Source organism: Gobio gobio (assembly GCF_949357685.1).
Source record: "Gobio gobio genome assembly, chromosome: 24".
Lineage (NCBI taxonomy): Eukaryota > Metazoa > Chordata > Actinopteri > Cypriniformes > Gobionidae > Gobio > Gobio gobio.
The window spans coordinates 34026145-34044793 of NC_137120.1; the positions used below are offsets into that span (position 1 = coordinate 34026145).

The 18649-nt window shown below is 38.5% G+C and overlaps 2 protein-coding genes across 4 annotated transcripts in view; both read left to right on the forward strand.

Annotated features, from left to right (window-relative positions):
- sbno2b (strawberry notch homolog 2b) overlaps positions 1-11758 on the forward strand; it is a 69652-nt gene extending 57894 nt beyond the window's left edge. For all 3 annotated transcript variants that reach the window (XM_079807438.1, XM_079807439.1, XM_079807440.1), the window contains 24 exons: positions 858-991; positions 1101-1191; positions 1321-1464; positions 2454-2571; positions 2652-2757; positions 2842-2995; positions 3653-3829; positions 3913-4010; positions 5608-5690; positions 5784-5969; positions 6080-6201; positions 6305-6436; positions 6522-6657; positions 6757-6869; positions 7535-7606; positions 7701-7809; positions 7902-7973; positions 8060-8203; positions 8288-8382; positions 8731-8823; positions 9028-9159; positions 9330-9406; positions 9486-9676; positions 9839-11758. In XM_079807438.1, the coding sequence (XP_079663564.1) occupies positions 858-991; positions 1101-1191; positions 1321-1464; positions 2454-2571; positions 2652-2757; positions 2842-2995; positions 3653-3829; positions 3913-4010; positions 5608-5690; positions 5784-5969; positions 6080-6201; positions 6305-6436; positions 6522-6657; positions 6757-6869; positions 7535-7606; positions 7701-7809; positions 7902-7973; positions 8060-8203; positions 8288-8382; positions 8731-8823; positions 9028-9159; positions 9330-9406; positions 9486-9676; positions 9839-10647 (3588 nt within the window). In that variant the 3' untranslated portion in view covers positions 10648-11758. The remainder of the gene's footprint in view (positions 1-857; positions 992-1100; positions 1192-1320; positions 1465-2453; positions 2572-2651; positions 2758-2841; positions 2996-3652; positions 3830-3912; positions 4011-5607; positions 5691-5783; positions 5970-6079; positions 6202-6304; positions 6437-6521; positions 6658-6756; positions 6870-7534; positions 7607-7700; positions 7810-7901; positions 7974-8059; positions 8204-8287; positions 8383-8730; positions 8824-9027; positions 9160-9329; positions 9407-9485; positions 9677-9838) is intronic.
- A 5240-nt stretch (positions 11759-16998) lies between these two features.
- tjp3 (tight junction protein 3) overlaps positions 16999-18649 on the forward strand; it is a 33783-nt gene continuing 32132 nt past the window's right edge. The window contains exon 1 of the mRNA XM_079808011.1: positions 16999-17121. The gene's annotated coding sequence lies outside the window, so the exon portion shown is untranslated. The remainder of the gene's footprint in view (positions 17122-18649) is intronic.

The following is an 18649-nucleotide window of genomic DNA, read 5'->3' on the forward strand; positions in this document are numbered from 1 at the left end:
TTTACTAAGTATTTTAAATTGTTTAGATCCTTCACTATTTATTTGTTTGTTTGTTTTATTTATTTATTTAATTAATTAGTTTTTATTTTGAAGCTATTTACAAAGTTTTTTTAATTGTTTAGATCCTTAACTATTTGTTTGTTTGTTTTATATATTATTTTATTAATTTATGTTTTTATTTTGAAGCTATTTACAAAATATTTTAAATTGTTTAGATCCTTCACTATTTGTTTGTTTTATATATATTTTTATTTATTTTTTTATTTTGAAGCTATTTTACAAACAATTTTAAACTGTTTAGATCCTTCACAATTTTTAATTTGTTTTATATATTGTTTTATTTAATTATTTTGAAGCTATTTACAAACAATTTTAGATTGTTTAGATCCTGCATTATTTATTTATGTTTGCTTTATTTAATTTTATTTATTGTTTTACTTTGAAGCTATTTATAAACAATTTTTAAATTGTTAAAATCCTGCAAAATTCATGAATGTTGCGGTAAAGTCTCTACACCCTGAGACTTTATTTAATGTGAAATATATTGAATTGAATAATCTTCAAATATGAATAATTTGGAATGAATTAAATTAAAACAGTTAATTAAAACAAATGTATTTAATTATTTTTATACAATCAGGTAAATGTTCATTTTTATTATTCTTTTAATTTTATACTATGTTTTAAAAGTATCATTCAGTTCATCATTGGTTTTCTGTTTCTCACAAACCCGTCTGCAGTTCCATCATAAAACTATCATAAATTCAGCTTCAGACTCTTTGTCTGCAAATGTTTTTTTAATTTCTCGTCATATACAAACAGGCCATTAATATATTCTTCTTTATAACACTCTACAGCAACATGAAGTGATTCTGCAAAACAACCAGCGGGCCGGCTTCCTCATCGGGGACGGCGCCGGAGTGGGCAAAGGCCGCACAGTGGCTGGCATCATTTTAGAAAACTACTTAAAGGAAAGGAAAAAAGCACTTTGGTAAGCAATCGCCAGCATCCTCAAGCCCTATAAAATCTGCACCATTGACACTTCCACATCAAACACAGACTCTGGATCAGTTGCCTCATCCTTCTCATCTCTCCTCCAGGTTCAGCGTCTCCAATGACCTGAAATATGACGCAGAGAGAGATCTCCAAGACATCAATGCACCCAATATACAAGTGCATGCCTTGAATAAGGTCACTATTACTGCCCTGCTCAATGTGGCAGCCCTGTTAACGGAGATCACGTTTCCAGTGTAGCTCATTCTCACAGACTTTCACCGTAGCTCTGCTTGATCTGTCTAACTGTAACTGTTTTCCGTACAGATAAAGTACGGAGACACAGCTACCTCAGAAGGGGTCCTGTTTGCGACCTACTCGGCACTGATTGGGGAGAGTCAGGCAGGCGGCCAACACCGAACACGTCTAAAGCAGATCCTAGACTGGTGTGAGCCAGGTTTTGATGGAGTTGTATCCTTCACCCTCAATAGAGTTAGATGCATAAATTTAAGGGATTTTTTTGTTGCCCGTAGCATATAATTAAATAATAATATACATTTTCACTCTAAAATATTATAGTTATTAAAATATAAATATTCATTTAAATTTTATCTGGAAAATATTTGTAATAATTATATTAAGCCCTTTATATGTTATTTCAAAATATTAATATATATATATTTTATTTGTATATATATAATATATAACATTTTATTTGTATTTATTTTTTGGTGGATTTTATATAAAAATGTTTTTAAAAAAAGTAAAATATATTAATATTTAATATTATATATATTAATATACTTTACAATATTTTTATATAATTTCAGAAATTAAAATTAAAAACTAGAATTAGAATATCATTCTATTAATATCATTCAATTTAATTCAATACTATTTTCTTTGTATAGAACCTTTTGCAGTAATATTGTTTTAAAAGTGGTGGTGTTAGTGGTGTATTTTATTTATTTAAAATATATATAATTTGTATGTTTATTTTGCCCCACTTAATATTAGGTGACCTTAAGTACTATATACTTACATAAAAAAATAAGTACAATGTACTTACTGTGTTCAAATTGTATTGCAAACCACTTTTGCTGATATTGAGGGTGGATATGGGTAGGGTTAGGGACAGGTTTAAGTTTAAGGGTAGGGTTAGGTGTAAGGGAAGTGTCAACTGTGTAATTACAAATGTAACTACAGAAATTAATTACAGATGTAATTACATGCAGGTATTTTTTAAAATGTAAGTACAATGTAAAAACATGTATGTACACAATAAGTGCATTGTATCAGATGATTAATTAAAATGTTAGTACATAGTAGTTAAGGCCACCTAATATAAAGTGGGTCCGTTTATTTATATATTATTTATTGTATAATATGCATTTTATTGTGGGGTTGAATGAAGGTGAACAATAAAGTTGGCTTTACCCTTGACCAAAAGCCACCCGTAGATTATATTTGATGAATGCCACAAAGCCAAAAATGCGACGTCCACAAAGATGGGCAAGGCCGTGCTGGATCTGCAGAACAAGTTGCCGTTGGCCAGAGTGGTGTACGCCAGTGCCACAGGTGAGTCTCTGCACTGCAGAACACTTGTAGTACCCCATATTATGCCAAAGGTTTAAAGTGAAGGACTCTGTGTTTCTCAGGTGCCTCAGAGCCAAAGAACATGATCTACATGAGCCGTCTGGGAATTTGGGGAGAGGGAACCCCCTTCAGAACCTTTGACGACTTCCTCCACAACATTGAGAAGAGGTTTGTATAGGATCACTTGTTGCCGGCAAATGTGAAAATGAATGTCTTTTTTATGTGTAATCTGAACGCACTCTTCATTTATAGGGGCGTGGGGGCCATGGAGATCGTTGCAATGGATATGAAGGTCAGCGGGATGTACATTGCCCGCCAACTCAGCTTCTCCGGAGTCTCATTCCGCATAGAAGAAATCAGCTTGGATGACGATTTCAAACTTGTGTACAACAAAGCTGCTAAACTTGTGAGTTACAGGGAAAATCCGTGATGCATTTTTTTAAGGATTCTTTGGTGAATAGAAAGTTCAAATGAACAGCATTTATTTGAAATAGAAATCTTTTGTAACATTATAAATGTCTTGACACTCACTTTGCATAGATTTTATGCATCCTTGCTAAAATCAAAGTATTAAAATTCGCAGATCCATACACAGATATCACTCAGACAGTATATTCCAAACCTTCTGAAGCCATATAATACCATTATTAAACTGAAAATGTATCCATTTACTGATAATCCTCCCCTGAAATGACCGAGCTACAGCCAGATTTTCAATGAACAATGGCTAAATTTCAGTCTGTTCGTCACACAAAACTATCAAATGGCTTTAGAAGACATTGAATACAGTGCAATTGTAATATGACCCACTTTTACCATACTTTAAAAAGTGCATTTCTTTTAATATTGGAGCTTGATATGTCCAGTCCCTATTCACTTTCATTATATGAAAATGAGTCGCCAGGGTAAATGGGTTTGAAACAGCGTGAGAGTAAATGATGACCGAATTGTTATTTTTGAGTGAACCCTTACTTTTAAATGTAAAGTCAAGCAAATCAAATATCTGAATTGGTCTGCAAAATGGTTGACTCTGCTGTGATATCTGACACAATCTTTTCTGCAGTGGGCGGAAGCTTTGGCCGTGTTCGTGCAGGCCGCTGACGAGCTCTGCATGAGCTCCAGGAAGTCCCTATGGGGCCAGTTTTGGTCATCCCACCAGCGTTTCTTTAAATACCTCTGCATCGCCGCCAAGGTGCGCTGCCTGGTGGAACTGGCCAAAAAGGAGTTGGAAGCAGGGAAGGTCAGTCATATTAGAGGGCTTGAACTCTTCCTAATGAAAGATTATTTGTGGCATTTTACACTCTTGTTTTTCCTTCTCTCTAGTGTATTGTGATAGGGCTGCAGTCAACAGGTGAGGCTCGAACCAGAGAAGTCCTCGACGAAAACGACGGACGCTTGGACAGATTTGTGTCTGCTGCCGAGTAAGTGAATTCTGGACATCATTGAAACCTTAATAATATATACAGCCGCCTTATGACTACTTCTTTCCAGAGTAGTGCTCTTGCAGTTTCACAATGATAAAAAGGTTTCTCAATATTTGTGTGGTTATCTCAGTATCATTCTGAAACCTATGAGTAAGGGTTGTTTGATAAGAACCACTTCCTTAAAGGGATAGTTCACCCAAAAATGAAAATGATCCCATGATTTACTCACCTTTGAGTTATATTAAAAAAGTCCTGGCTAATCCAATCTGTATAATAGCAGTAATTGTTGCTAAGTCCATAAAAACTGCATCTGTCCGTCAAATAACGTGCTCCACACGGCTCTGGGGGGTTAATAAAGGCCTTCTGAAGTAAATCGAGGCGTTTGTGTAAGAAAAATATTCATATTTAAAACTTTATAAAGTAAATAGCGGCCGATCGTCTTCCGTGGAAAAAGTGTTGAAAGTACCTCTCGCCGTTCAAAATGCTTACGCTACGTCTGATGAGCGTAACTGGTAGTGTAAGCATTTTGAACTGCAGAGGCACTTTCAACTAGCCTGACGTTGTCATACTCAATTCTAGTCAGAATATGAGTATGATACTGCTCCGTTGGGCTGTGATTATGGGGCGTGGTTCAACTGGACCAGGAAAGACCTCAATCGGATAGACCTAAAACCAATCAGAGCAACGGAGCGACGCATAACGTTAGCTGTCAAATGTCAACAGAACTCATTCAACTGCACACAGTGTTGCCAAGTCCGCAGTTTTGCCGCAGGCTGTTTTTCCATGTCCGCGGGTTGAAGCAACCCCAATTATGTGACATTTAGACCCAGGAACCCAGGCAACCCTGCCAAAAAAACATATGTTTTACCCCCCAAACGCCATTTTTTCCGGAGAACCCCCCGGAGAGCTATCGGGCTAGTTTTGAGTAGCAATTGGGCGGGTTTTGTTGTGAAAACTTGGCAACCCTGTCTACACGCATGCTGGAAGAAGTGAGTGTAAATGATCTTTGCCGGTGTTGTAAAAAAGAATTCAAGGATACACAGAGTACTTACCAACACGATCATCATTTCTGAGAGAAAAAGTGAAGGTGAATGCAAATACGAACAAGTTCTCCGTTTAGGATTAGAACGAATTCAACCCAAGCGCTCTTTGGTGACGTGGATGATTACGTTACTGTTGATCATCTGTCCATCATCGTAAAAAGCCCGCCCTGACAATTTGATTGGTCCGAACAGCTTCTGTTCGGGCATAGTTGCTCCACAACGGATCAAGTCCAGACCGAACTTCCCGAACTCAAATGTTGTGGGCGGGGCTAAGTTCGGCTGGCATCCAGGCTAACTTTCAACACTTTTTCCATAAATTGAATACGGAAGGTGATCCGTGGAGCACGTTATTTGACGGACAGATGCATTTTTTATGGACTTCAAAAACAGAGCAATTATACAGCTTGGATTAGCCAGGGCTTTTTTAATGTAACTCCGATCATGGGCTAATTTTCATTTTTTTGGGTGAACTATCCCTGTAAGCCATTGGCAATTACACAAAAACACACCTTTTCTGCCTTAATACTATAACGTGTTTGTGTGTTCCTCAGGGGTGTGTTTCAGTCTCTAGTCCTCAAACACTTTCCGTCAGAGAAGCAGAGGAGGGAAAAGGGAGCGGGGAACAAGAGGAAACGTGAGTTGTGTCGCACACTAGAAAAGTTGTCCATACGTTGCCCCCATCATCTTTGCTTTCTGCCTCATGGTTTGATTGAACGTTCTCCTGCAGGTAAGCCACGGGGCAGACAGACAAAGCAACCCAGACACTGCAATGATGTAGCTGGAGTTATCAACATCAGCGATGACAGCAGCACAGAGTCTGACGCCTTGGACAGCGACTCCAACTCCTCACCTGACTCGGTCCAAGACAACAGTGACGATGTCATATTTGTTGATCAAACTAGCTATCAAATGGGTATGTTGAATGTGTATTTTAGTGAGCAAATCATATTATATCCATTTATCCTGATGATTTTTAAGTCGGCACCTTTAATGTAAGCGTTTTTTGCTCTCGTCCTTCCTTAGCACGCTTAGAGGAGATGAAACAAGGGCTTCTCAACAAGATCGTTGAGCTGGGAAAAGAACTACCTCTCAACACACTGGATGAGCTCATTGATAAATTTGGAGGTCCAGAAAAAGTATCAGAGGTTATTATTTATGCATTTGTTCTAGTGCTCCAAGAATGGCTATACCTCAAAAACAAAACAAGGTTGTGTTAAAGTGCTAAACATGCTTCGTGTATGCTCCCAGATGACGGGACGTAAAGGCCGAGTAGTGCGACGACCTGACGGCACTGTCCAATACGAGTCCCGCGCTGAGCAGGGCCACACCATCGACCAAATCAACATCAAAGAGAAAGATCGCTTCATGAATGGAGAGAAGGTGAGACCAAGTGTCAACAAGGAAATCTGCTACCTTTTAGATTCCTTTTGTGATCCAGTAAAACATTTCGCCTTCCTCCCTTCAGCTGGTAGCCATCATATCAGAAGCGGCCAGTTCAGGGATCTCACTTCAGGCCGACAGAAGGGTGAAGAACCAGTGTCGAAGGGTTCACATGACCCTGGAGCTGCCTTGGAGTGCGGACAGGGCAATCCAGCAGTTTGGTGAGAAGCATTAACTCAACCTCTGACCTCGTCATCAAAACTCTCCTCCCATAAAGACCATACCACAACCACTAACTGACAACACTTTGTGTTCTTCAGGTCGCACTCATCGTTCCAACCAGGTCAATGCTCCGGAGTATATATTCCTTATCTCTGAACTGGCGGGCGAGCGACGATTTGCATCTATTGTGGCAAAGAGGCTGGAAAGCCTGGTGCGTCCCTGACATGCAAACTCCTATTATTTTCTGACTGCAAATGGTCCATAAACACTGTGTTTTAACATGTGATGAATTCTTGAATTGTGGGCCATTCATGTGTTATGCTTTTAATTGAGCAATATTGGAATGAGAGATGTTCAAACTAGGAATGTGCCCGAAACTTAAATCCGAATTAGGTAACACATTCTACGGAGCCCTAAAAGGGAAATGTTTAGGCTTGCTGTTGTAGTCAGTTACATTACAGTAAATCAGATTTTAGTTATCACGTGAAGATAGTAAGGAGAGATAACCACTTCCTATACACAGAGTATGTGTGATTATGAATTCAAGCTCGCTTAAAAGGCAAGCGTGCGTTCAAAAGTGCTTTCAATACCTTGCATATTGATAAAAGCTCCCTGATACCTGCAAATGATATACAATATAATTACCCAACAATATAATTGGGAGAGAATGCAAAAGCATTGAAATATATTTTTTCCTCCCATCTCATATTTTTCCCCATCACCATGTCCCTTTAGGGCTTTGGGCACATCCCTAGTTCCAACGTTTTCTTCCACTTCCATTCCGCACTGGTCACAAGCTCCGTGTGTAAAATGGTAAAACATTCAAATCTCTTCCCTAGTGCTTACATTTCTAATCTTTGTGTTTGCTTTACACAGGGAGCTCTGACTCATGGTGACAGGAGGGCCACAGAGTCTAGAGACCTGAGCAAATACAACTTTGAAAATAAAGTGAGTAACTGTTTCAAATAGAAGAGTGACACTGTTAAAAATACTCCAATAAGTCTTGGACTAACCCGTGGTCCATTTTGGCTGTTCTTCACAGTATGGCACCAAAGCTCTAGATAAGATTACCAAAACCATCCTTGGCCAGATCGAAAGCAAGGTACCCCCTCCAAAGGACTATCCTGGTGGCGACGCAATGTTCTTCAGAGGTAAACGGGCTCTATTTGTGCATTACTCTCTTAAGATGTGGATCAGCTAGAACAGTGATCTCACCAAAGCCACCAATGCCTCCTTATCTTAGACATGAAGCAGGGTATGAGGGATGTAGGCATGCTGTGCAGTCAATCACGGTTGGGCATCAACATTGAAAAAGGTGAGGTTTCCACTAGAGTCACGTCGTATATTCACAGGCACACATCCATGTATTTCCCCTGACCACATGACTTCTCTTCGTTTCAGACTGCAATATCACCAAGTTCCTCAACCGGATACTGGGCCTGGAGGTGCACAAACAGAACTCCCTCTTTCAGTATTTCACGGACAATTTTGACTACTTGATCGAAAAGGACAAGAAAGAGGGCAGCTATGATATGGGAATACTGGGTAAGCAGCACTTCTTCTAGTGGTGTGGTACTTTTAGTTGCATTGATCTGCTTAGGTGACAACCAAGTTTCTGCTTTCTCTCAGATCTGGCTCCAGGCAATGATCAGATCTATGAGGAGACACAGGAGAAGTTTCTGACTGCGGGAAACCCTCAAGATGGTCAAGTTGTCCTGTATAAGGTCCGTCTTTTTAACAAGTGTTGAAGTGTTAAATGTAGAGGCTTATACACAGCAGATATTTAACGGCTGAGCTCAGAAAACATGCCTAAGGCACAGGAGTTTCATGCGTGACACACGCTATCTCTTCCACCAAGAGCAACATTTATTTTGACAACTTACGCAATAGGGACTGGTTTCCCAGTCGTTAAGTACTTCCTTGAGCGAGAATAAACCGCACTATGTGAACTTTCTCTTTTGCATAGATTTTTGATCCAAGCATAGCCAGAACATGTTGGACACCTGTACAACCATTGTGGACGAGTTTGATAAACATTATCTCTGACAGAACTGTTTGTTTTTGTTGCGCAGATAAGTGTAGATAGAGGTATGACATGGTTGGAGGCACTCCAGAAGGTCCAGGCTCTCAGCAACCTGGATGAAGGCTTCTACTTATCCCATAAAGTGAGTATTTGGGCATAGAGACAGAAAAAACATCTCCTTAACAAATTTGCATGTAGTTTCCTTTAAGTAACACAGGAAAGATGGTTCCTTGGAAGAACCTTCCTGTTCAGGGGTGAAGCAAAGTACATGTGTCATTAGAGTTCTTCCTTAGTTGTCTGTTGTTGACTCTGATGATGAACATGTTGGTGCCTGTCTCCTTTGCAGTTAAGAGGTAACTACCCATGCGTGCTGCTAGCTGTGCAGGGCCGGGAGCACAACATGATCATCTACAAACCAAACATTGGCAAGCAGGCCCAAATGGAAAACCTTGATAAACTCCAACAAAAATACCGCAAGGTGTGTTCAACCTCTTCACCATACATGTGACATTCTCTAAATGATAGGAAAAAGAGACCTTCCTGATCGGGACACTTGTAGAGCTGCTGTGAAAAACCTCTCTGCTGCCATCTAGCGAGCATTATGGGTTTATGACACTGTCTGAATGAAGTTTTCTACCCTTGCTTCAGGTCACACCAGAAGAGGCTCGGGATAGCTGGGAAAACCAGTTCAGTTTCTCCTTCAAGAAATGTAGCCATGCTAACTGGTGAGAAAAGACTCCGCTTCTGACTTGGTACTAGCCAAACCGAGCTCAGAGAATCTAACGTGTATGCATGTTTCTGCAGGAACGGGAGATGCAAGAAGATAGATGAGGGTCAGGAGTGCATAATGGGCACTCGGTTGCGTCAGTACCACATGTTGTGCGGCGCTCTACTCCGCGTGTGGAAGCGTGTGTCTGATGTGGTCGCTGAAATCACCAGATCCAGCATTCTCCAAATTGTCCGCCTCAAGACCAAAGACAGCAATAAACAAGTTGGTGAGTTTAGCTGTTGGCTCTTCTTGAGGATTTCCTAACTTTCAGATTGTGATGCTTTGAGCTGATAACTAAAAAGTTGTAGGTTCTAACCCTGCAAGGACACCATTGCAATCGTTCGAAGGAAGTCGGCACCTTGTAATCATTGTTCTCTCTTATACCTAGGTATAAAAATCCCAGAGTCATGCGTGTCAAAGGTGCGTCAGGAGTTGCTGAGGATGGATGCCGAGGTGAAGCAGCGACACAGAGAGAAGGAGCAGCAGGCGCAAGAGCAGCGTCAGGTTGAGGAACATCAGAGGCTGATGGCGCAGCGTCAGCATCAAGAGTTCTTGTCAAATTTCTTCACCCAGTCTTTGCCAGCTCCCAACCTGGCCAGCTTACCCACCTCTTACATCTCATTCACCCCGTTTCCTTCTCTAAAAAGCCCCTTGGAGGAAATCCTGGACCTGAGAGTTCACAGTTCCTCTCCCTCCTCTCAAGTTAGGACTCAAACTGGCCTGGGTGTAGACGACCTCACCGGGCCACCCGAACCCTCGGTGGATGACTTTAACCTTGAAGCGTTTATTCAGGAGCAGCAGCAGCAACAACCGCAGCAGGAGAGCCAGTCCGCACAGGAAAACAGTCCAGCACGGGACACTGACCTGCTAGACATGTTACTGTCCTCATTTATGACTACCCCTAGCCAAAATGACCCTGCCTCCTCCACCTCAGATGCACCTTTATCGGTACCCATGGTCTTGTCAAGTTCCTTCTCTTCTGCGATGTCCAACTTCACTCCAACGCTCACACCGTCCTCATCTTCTTCCTCTTTGTCGCAAGTCTCTCTCTCCCCTACAGACCAGCTCATGCTCCCGTTGCCGAACAACCACTGCAGCTCCGAAGCCATTCTAAACGTACGGGAAGTTTTGAACAGCATGCTGCAAAGTGGAACAGAGTCGCGCCAGTCAGTCATTCAGTTCCCACAACCCGAGTGAGACGCTTCCGGTCGGAGTCTCCTGTAACCGCACACACTCAGGGCTGTAGTCTGACCACTGTCGTCGCCATGCTCCACCACTGGCCTCGGACCCACAAGCATGAGATGGGGGAAGTTCGGTGTTTGCTCTGTTCTCGAGTCAAGTATGATCCCTACAGTTTGTCTTGAAACTGCATGCCAGGACTTCAGGATAGTTATCGAGGTGGGCATCCCAGTTTCAACATATACACTGGGGTTTTTAAAGAGTATTTACCAAAAATAGTTCAATCTCAAGTCGCAATATTATTTAGGGTTCTTATAGGTTATATCGTACCACATCATACAGCATATTTAGTCCCTTAAGATGGAGTATGTCGGAACGAAAAGATATTTAAGGTACCATTTGGGTTCATCAATGGAGGAACCCTTTGAAGGTGCCTCAGATGTTAGAACGAGATACTAAAGTATGTTCCTCATGGAGCATTCGTCAAAGGGTTCTGCCAAAGTGTCGACCCGAGGAACTCTGAATGGTGCCATAGGTATCTTTTTTTTCTTTAGTATCATTTTTGTGGCCAAAGATTCCATGTGGGCCTAAACCTCACATTTGCAAGGCGTACCACAAAGTTCGCTCCGGCAAGGAGCTCAAGCTTCGTTTTGCATCGGACAATCATCAGCTTTACTTTTCCGTGATGAACTTTTGTTAAGACAAAACACTTTTTCCCGAGGAGCTAGAGAACAGGCTACTGTCGAAATGTGCCTTCGGAACATCCAGTGGAATGTAGACGTAAACACGTACTCCTGTACGGTTCATGTTTGTAATGTATTTATTGCCTTTATTTATCAGGCCTTGAAACAGTGTGCTAGTAGGAGAGAGTAACTACCTACCGATCACGTACCTGTGCAGCTGTCGCTCTGTTGTTCTAAAATAGAACAGTCTGTCCTGCTGTCCCCCGACTCGCAATGTAACGCAAAACGGTAACAATCTATTAGCTGACCGATTGGTTGATCCCAAAAGGGCTTTAGTCACACTTCATCCCTGTAATAGTACAAAAAGATCAGACTTGAAATGCATCCAGGGTACAGTCAAGAAAGGGCAATAAAACGTTTATCTAGTTGAATTTAAGCCCTTTATTAATAAAAAAAACTATCTTTGTAACGTCTATAAGAATGACTTGATTATTTGTATTTAATTTTAAAGGGACATGTTTTATATTATTTCTATTTTATGTTTCAATGATACTATGATATTTGTAATTGTGCAGACAAACAAAATGACAAACAAGTTTTGCTCTGTTCTTTACTGCTGCACTGGATGGTTGAATATTTTATCTTCATTCTTTATACAAATGATATACATTCTTAAATATTTTCATTGCAATATTGAACTGAGACCCAATTATTAACTCTAGCTCTACATTGTTTAAACCACTCCCTATCTCAGGATGAAATTTATGAACAATTAGTTAAAGATTATTTTATATATATATATATACAGTATATATCTTTAAATCAGAAAATGTCTGCGTAAAGATAAAGTTCTTGTATGTAGTGACACAGATCAAATATTATTTATTGATCCTTTATTGCTTATTCTCTGCACAAATTTCTTATTTTATTCTTTTCATTAAGGGAAATTCTTTCAGCCACATTTGCACTTGAAACTTTTTTTGTGTGTAAAATGACTTGTTTTCTCTCTCAAGCAAATAGTCGTTACACACTTTCAGCATGTAATTCCCATTATATTGAATGAAATTCAAGCATTTGATTAATTGTTCGATAATATTTAGTCGTTTCAACCTTACAAGTCTGTTTTCTCAGTGCCTCCCCAAAAACGGCCAATGAGATTTTAAATTTGTCTTTGTGCGTTCTAACAAAGCGTCTTATGCAACAAAAGCACTATACGATGAGGCCACAAAAGTGGGATGAAGTCAAATTTGACCTCTGTTACTAATTCGAAAATCCTTGCTCTGTGTATGATTTGCACTAAAACAGCATAAATGAGTTTCTGTCTGGTGTGTGTGAGATCCAGTGCTGCCAAGTTTGTTCGCTTGTGGCCCTTCGTGGGAATGTTCAATACTGTTAACATCTCGATTCATTGGCTTCGCTTTTATATCAATATGACATTTACGTAATTTATTGCTATGGAAAAAAACATGCTACTGACTGTATGGATCTTGAACCGTTTTATTCCTGTGTTCTTATTGAATGCTTTTGTCATTTTCTATAGGCCTATTTATAATTTAGATCCAATTGTATATATTGTAAAAACAAAACGTGCCTTTTGACTGTTTCATAAAGAAATTGTTTTCTACATGTAGAAAGGAACATATTACAGTTCAAACTTTAATAACAAAGCAAAAAAAAATAAAATGTTCGGATTCCTGAGTTTGTGTTTTTGGTGAATTATTTTCAATTATCGTTGTATTGTTATATGTTTGTGAACTGAAATATTTGCCAGTATTGACATTTTAGTTAGCTTTTGAATTAAACATTGTTTTCACATTTTAAAGAGTTAGTTCACCCGAAAATGAAAACTACCCCATGATTTACTCACCCTCAAGTCATGCTATGACATTCTTCTTTCAGACGAACACAATCAAAGTTATATTAACCCTTGTACGGTCTTCGTTTGGGAATTACACTCTACGCAGATCCCAGGCAACAAAATGTAATTTTGTAACAAAACAATTGTTTTTTTTTAGAACAAATGTAATTTTACTCTGTTTATTAATGTTTTTACTCAACATCTGTGCAGTTTTTAGAGTATTTATAATCATTTTTAAATTTATATAAATACATAAAAAAATATTTTTTTTATGGATTTTCAAGCAAAATCAGTTTTTTATGTAAAATTCCTTTTATAAAAGACCCACATTTCTAACTTTGATTCGTGGGGATAACATGGATAATTTGACATGGTTTAGTGTAAGATTTTTGCCCATCTTTTGGAAAATAAAGTTTTAAAATAATACAAAAAATGACTTTTACCAGTAAATGACTGCAGAGCACTATTTGCTATGTGCTATTTGACTGACTGAAAGACATCTTTCAGTTGGATTCATATCTAAATGTTATGAAATCACAATTATAACAATTAAAATTAAAATTTTGTCAAAGTTTAGCTTTTTTTTCTGAAAAAATATTTTTTTCAATGTTACATTATGATTAGAATCAAACCTGAACAAGAGAAAAGTTGGAGTCTTTAGAGTTTATCATTTATTTCAAACATCTGATTTTCTTATAATTCTACAAATGTAATCTACACTTCAGTTACTAACTGTAACAGAACAAAAATGAATAGAAATTAACAGTTATATTGCATATTGAGTAAAAAATACACAACATGAACATCAAAAAGCAATGAACTGAACAGCAATAACAAATGTATTCGTGTGTGTGTGTGTGTGTGTGTGTGTGTGTGTGTGTGTGTGTGTGTGTGTGTGTGTGTGTGTGTGTGTGTGTGTGTGTGTGTGTGTGTGTGTGTGTGTGTGTGTGTGTGTGTGTGTGTGTGTGTGTGTGTGTGTGTGGGCATGTTTTCGTGAAATATCAGGACACAAATGTGTATAATGACATGGGTATGACATAGGTATAACAAAAAGAGGGTGAAATATGAGGACGTTCCCCATGTCCTCACTTTTCAAAATGCTTATAAATCACACAGAATGAGTTTTTTTTCACAGAAAGTGAACTGCAAAGTCTCCTGTGAGGGTTAGGTTTAGGGGCAGGGGCAGTGTAAGGGGATAGAAAATACGGTTTGTACGGTATAAAAACCATTACGCCTATGGAATGTCCTCACATTTCACAAAAACAAACGTGTGTGTGTGTGTGTGTGTGTGTGTGTGTGTGTGTGTGTGTGTGTGTGTGTGTGTGTGTGTGTGTGTGTGTGTGTGTGTGTGTGTGTGTGTGTGTGTGTGTGTGTGTGTGTGTGTGTGTGTGGACTGGTAATCCCTACGTTATGGGATTATCCCCACAAAGATGGCAATATCCGAAATCCTCATCCTTGTGGGGACATTTTTAGGTCCCCATGAGGAAAACATCTTATAAATCAGACTAAGTAATGTTTTTTGAAAATGTAAAAATGCAGAATGTCTCCTGTGATGGGTAGGTTTAGGGGCAGGGGCAGTGTAGGGGGATAGAATATACGGTATGTACGGTATAAAAACCATTACGCCTATGGAAAGTCCCCATAAAACATGAAAACCCAACTGTTTTTGAAGTCCATAGAAATGCATCTATCCATCATAACTGCTCCACACGGCTTAATAAAGGCCTTCTTTAGAAATAAAGGCATTTGTGTAAGGAAAATATCCATATTTAAAACTTTATAAAGTAAAATGTCTAACTTCCGGCTGACCGTCTTCTGTATTCAACTTACGGGAAAAAGTGTAGCGCCCGCGCCTTGAATACAGAAGAGCCAGGGCATTTTTAATATAACTCTGATTGTGTTCGTCTGAAAGAATGTAATTTACACCTAGGATGGCTTGAGGGTGAGTAAATCATGGGCTAATTTGCATTTTTGGTTGAACTATCCCTTTAAGAGCTCAACTTAGCTGATGTTTTTCCTGATTATTCTCCAATATTGACGCCGTTCTACGTGTTGAATTATATCTAGACGTTTAGTGGTTGTGGATTTTTAATTGTAATTTATTTTAATATAAAAAAGGTTTTAGAAGAGAAACTTTCCCTTTGGAAGTTCACTGGGGCCGCCTAGTGGTCACCGGTCCCCTGGTTGAGAACAATTTATCTAAAATGATTCTTCAGGTAGCCAACTTCAAAGAAGGATATGGTATTACCATTGCAGTATCGTGGTTTGACCATTTACCATGGTACCACTGTAAGAAAGAAAAAAAAGGTAACACCATTATCCCATTTATGGAATGTCATAATTAAAATGACTACATTATTACACTTGACACCACTGACCAAGTTCAGTTCAGTTCAACGAAAGGATTTTCAAATGAGACTTGCCACAGAAACATTCATTGTAACGTGCTACTTTGCATATTATATGTACTTAACCTATTTATTTATTTTTAAAGAATCTTACCTTTGTTTTGTAATCGTGTTTAGTTAAGGGACCGTCCTGAGATTTAATTTACTTGCATAACTAGCAGCTAACGCATTTCAGTCAGATGTGTGATCGCTTTAATACCGTGCTTTCCCCACTGGGGGCGCTATAGCATAGGAGAAAAAATGCACTAAATAATAAACAATATTTTCTCAAAGAAATGTATCCTCCTCGGACCCAGGAATAGACTTATTTTGTAGTGGACATTATATTTTAGATAATTTCTGTGAAACCATACAAAGAGCACATTCAGGGCTTTTCAGAGATACCAAATGTTTGGAGGTTTCACCATGACAACAACAACTCCTTGGTCTTTAAAAATGACTGACGTTAATTTAGTGATCAAATTTAGCACTCTTATGGAAATATGGTAAGATTTTGTAATTATAATTTAAATCTGACTCATTTTCAAATTGTCATAAATCAACATCTCAGGAAAATGGTTTCTAATCAAAATATGACTGTGTTTGTGTTACAGAACAGGATATTGATTTCCACTGTCCTAAATCATGGACCTAAATCGCGTTTATCAGGCATTTTGGGAGACACAAGTGAATAGGAACATTTCTATGAAATATTAGATATTATTATGAAAATGTTGCCAATTATTACTCCATTATTAGGCCTACTTCTTTTTTCATAACATTTTGCCCGGAGAACACGTTAATATGCAAATTAGATACAGTGTATAGATCCACTGTTTTGAATGAGACCCATTAATATCAATTTATTCAGTTCTATCTTTCATAACATAGTTGAGAATCATCTTTATACAAAGTTTGTTTAAAGAAAATCCTGAAACGTAAAAATTGATTGGTGAATGAAAAACATATCCCATATTCCATCGTTTTATTCAGTCCTAGTGTCCACTAGAGGACATAGCATGAATAAAATAACTTTTTTTCTAAAAAAAAAAAAAAAAAAAAATACATTTAAAAAATCCCCATTTGTTTCTTATATGCTCTAAAAACAATGTAGGCCTAATGGCATGAAAAATACTCAATTAAATGTTTTCTTTTTTTTTTAAATCCTTTGTCTCAGGAGGATATAAGCATATTTGAGTTAGAAAAAAGAAAAAGAAACAAAATCCTAGCAAAGCAGGTATTAATATACGAACAAAGTGTAATGTATTTTATTTTGACACTATAATTGTATGCATTCGACAGCCAATTGTTGAGACGAAATGGAAAATAAGGTAAATATTCCACTGTAGTGTGAAAGGAAACTAGCCTAGTGATGACGAAACTGCCCAACCCACCTTTATTAAGCCCCTCCCCCTGCAGACAGGTACATGATCAGGTGCTTTATATATGCAAGGGAATATAACGAAACTTTATTGAAAAACTGAAGGTGCTAGGCCCTGTGAGGCCTCCAATGCGGAATTAACTGAGAATTTTAGTATTAGTTTTAAAGGGGACACATAATAAGGTACGTGAGTCGAGTGTTTTCTTCCTGCTGTGCTTTGTTGTGTTTATCGATTGTTTGCTTTGGTCTGAGTCATGTTTCACGCTTAACTGAAATGTAAGCTTTTTGACTGGAAATGACAGTGAAACTGTTATTAATTGGCGACATGTGTCATTACAATTTTTTTTAGATCATGTAATTTGGTTTCGTATGTGTTGCCGGATTGTTTTTGCTAACAGACACGTTTGAACATGTATTATATTAGCTATATTTTCTTTAGAAACGAAATTTTGTTCTCGGAATAGGTCATTCAAACTCGTTGACAGCTGTGGTGGATGCACTTATGTATCGTATCTCATTCATATGGGAAACGTTGTTAATTGTGGTTATTGTTGTACGTCCTTTAATAAACATTAGCGATAGTCCTCAATTCTGAATCGGGATATCGGGAAAATGTGTGGCGAATTATCTCTGAAACCATAAACATCAGTGATAGCGACGTCCGATTCGTTTGAATCGCTCTTTTGGAATCGGATCTTTCGGATTTCTGAGCGAGTCGCGTAGCAAAATCGTACTACATCAGTAAAGATTCACGAGTCAACTGACTGAACAGAACAAAGAACCGTCTGTTTGGGAAATATCCGACTCTTAATTAAACAAGAAATGACTTGAGACTAAGATTTTAGAATTGAACGAAGGATATGACTAATGTGCCGAAAAGTTAAATAGCAACAAGACATCGTACTAGTGCGTTTGCAGTGAAGCTGTACTACTTTAATCGGCTCTTCTGCTCGAAAGAACCGATTCGCGAGCCAATTGAAACAGCACATCATCTGGCTCAACTGGTTCTGCCACTCATTTGAGTCAATACGTGCTTTGTAGTTTCGCTGTGGTTTCGACAGCGTTCCTATATATCCACATTTCTCTTCAATGATGTTATTCTCAAGTCTGCGGGTCAAGGATAGGCTACTAGTTTTGAAAAGCACTAGTTGTTGTGGCCTATGTATTCCCATCAACTGTATTCCTTTATTTGTCATTGTATGAGTTTTTATGCTCCGAAACTATGAGGTGTGTTGACGTTTTAAGGTTAAGGCCAGACTGCCCAGCTAACAATAATATGTTTTGAGCATGTTTTGCTAACATTTCCATTAATAAGAAGTGGACCTTCAAACCTTTTAAAAATGATTTTTCTTGGTTATGCAAACATTTGAGAAAAAGTTAAGTACATATGTCATTTTGCAAAGTTATGGGAATGTTATTAAAGACCTTTGAATGAGCGTTCTATTAATGTTCGTTCATGACTTTGAGAGAACCTGGCCAGGATGTAAGCCAAAGTTTTAAGCATGTTCCCTGTTAGTTGAAATGCTTTATGTTCTCTGGTATGTAACAGAACAACAAATGTAAACAGTTGTGAAGAACTGGGCTGGACCACCAGGAACCCATGCTCACCTATTGCGAAAGCATTACTGTTTGAAGGGGCACACCTTAACACAACACCATCTGACATTTGTGCATCCCTCCTACATTTCCTGTCATGAGTGTTGTCCTGAGG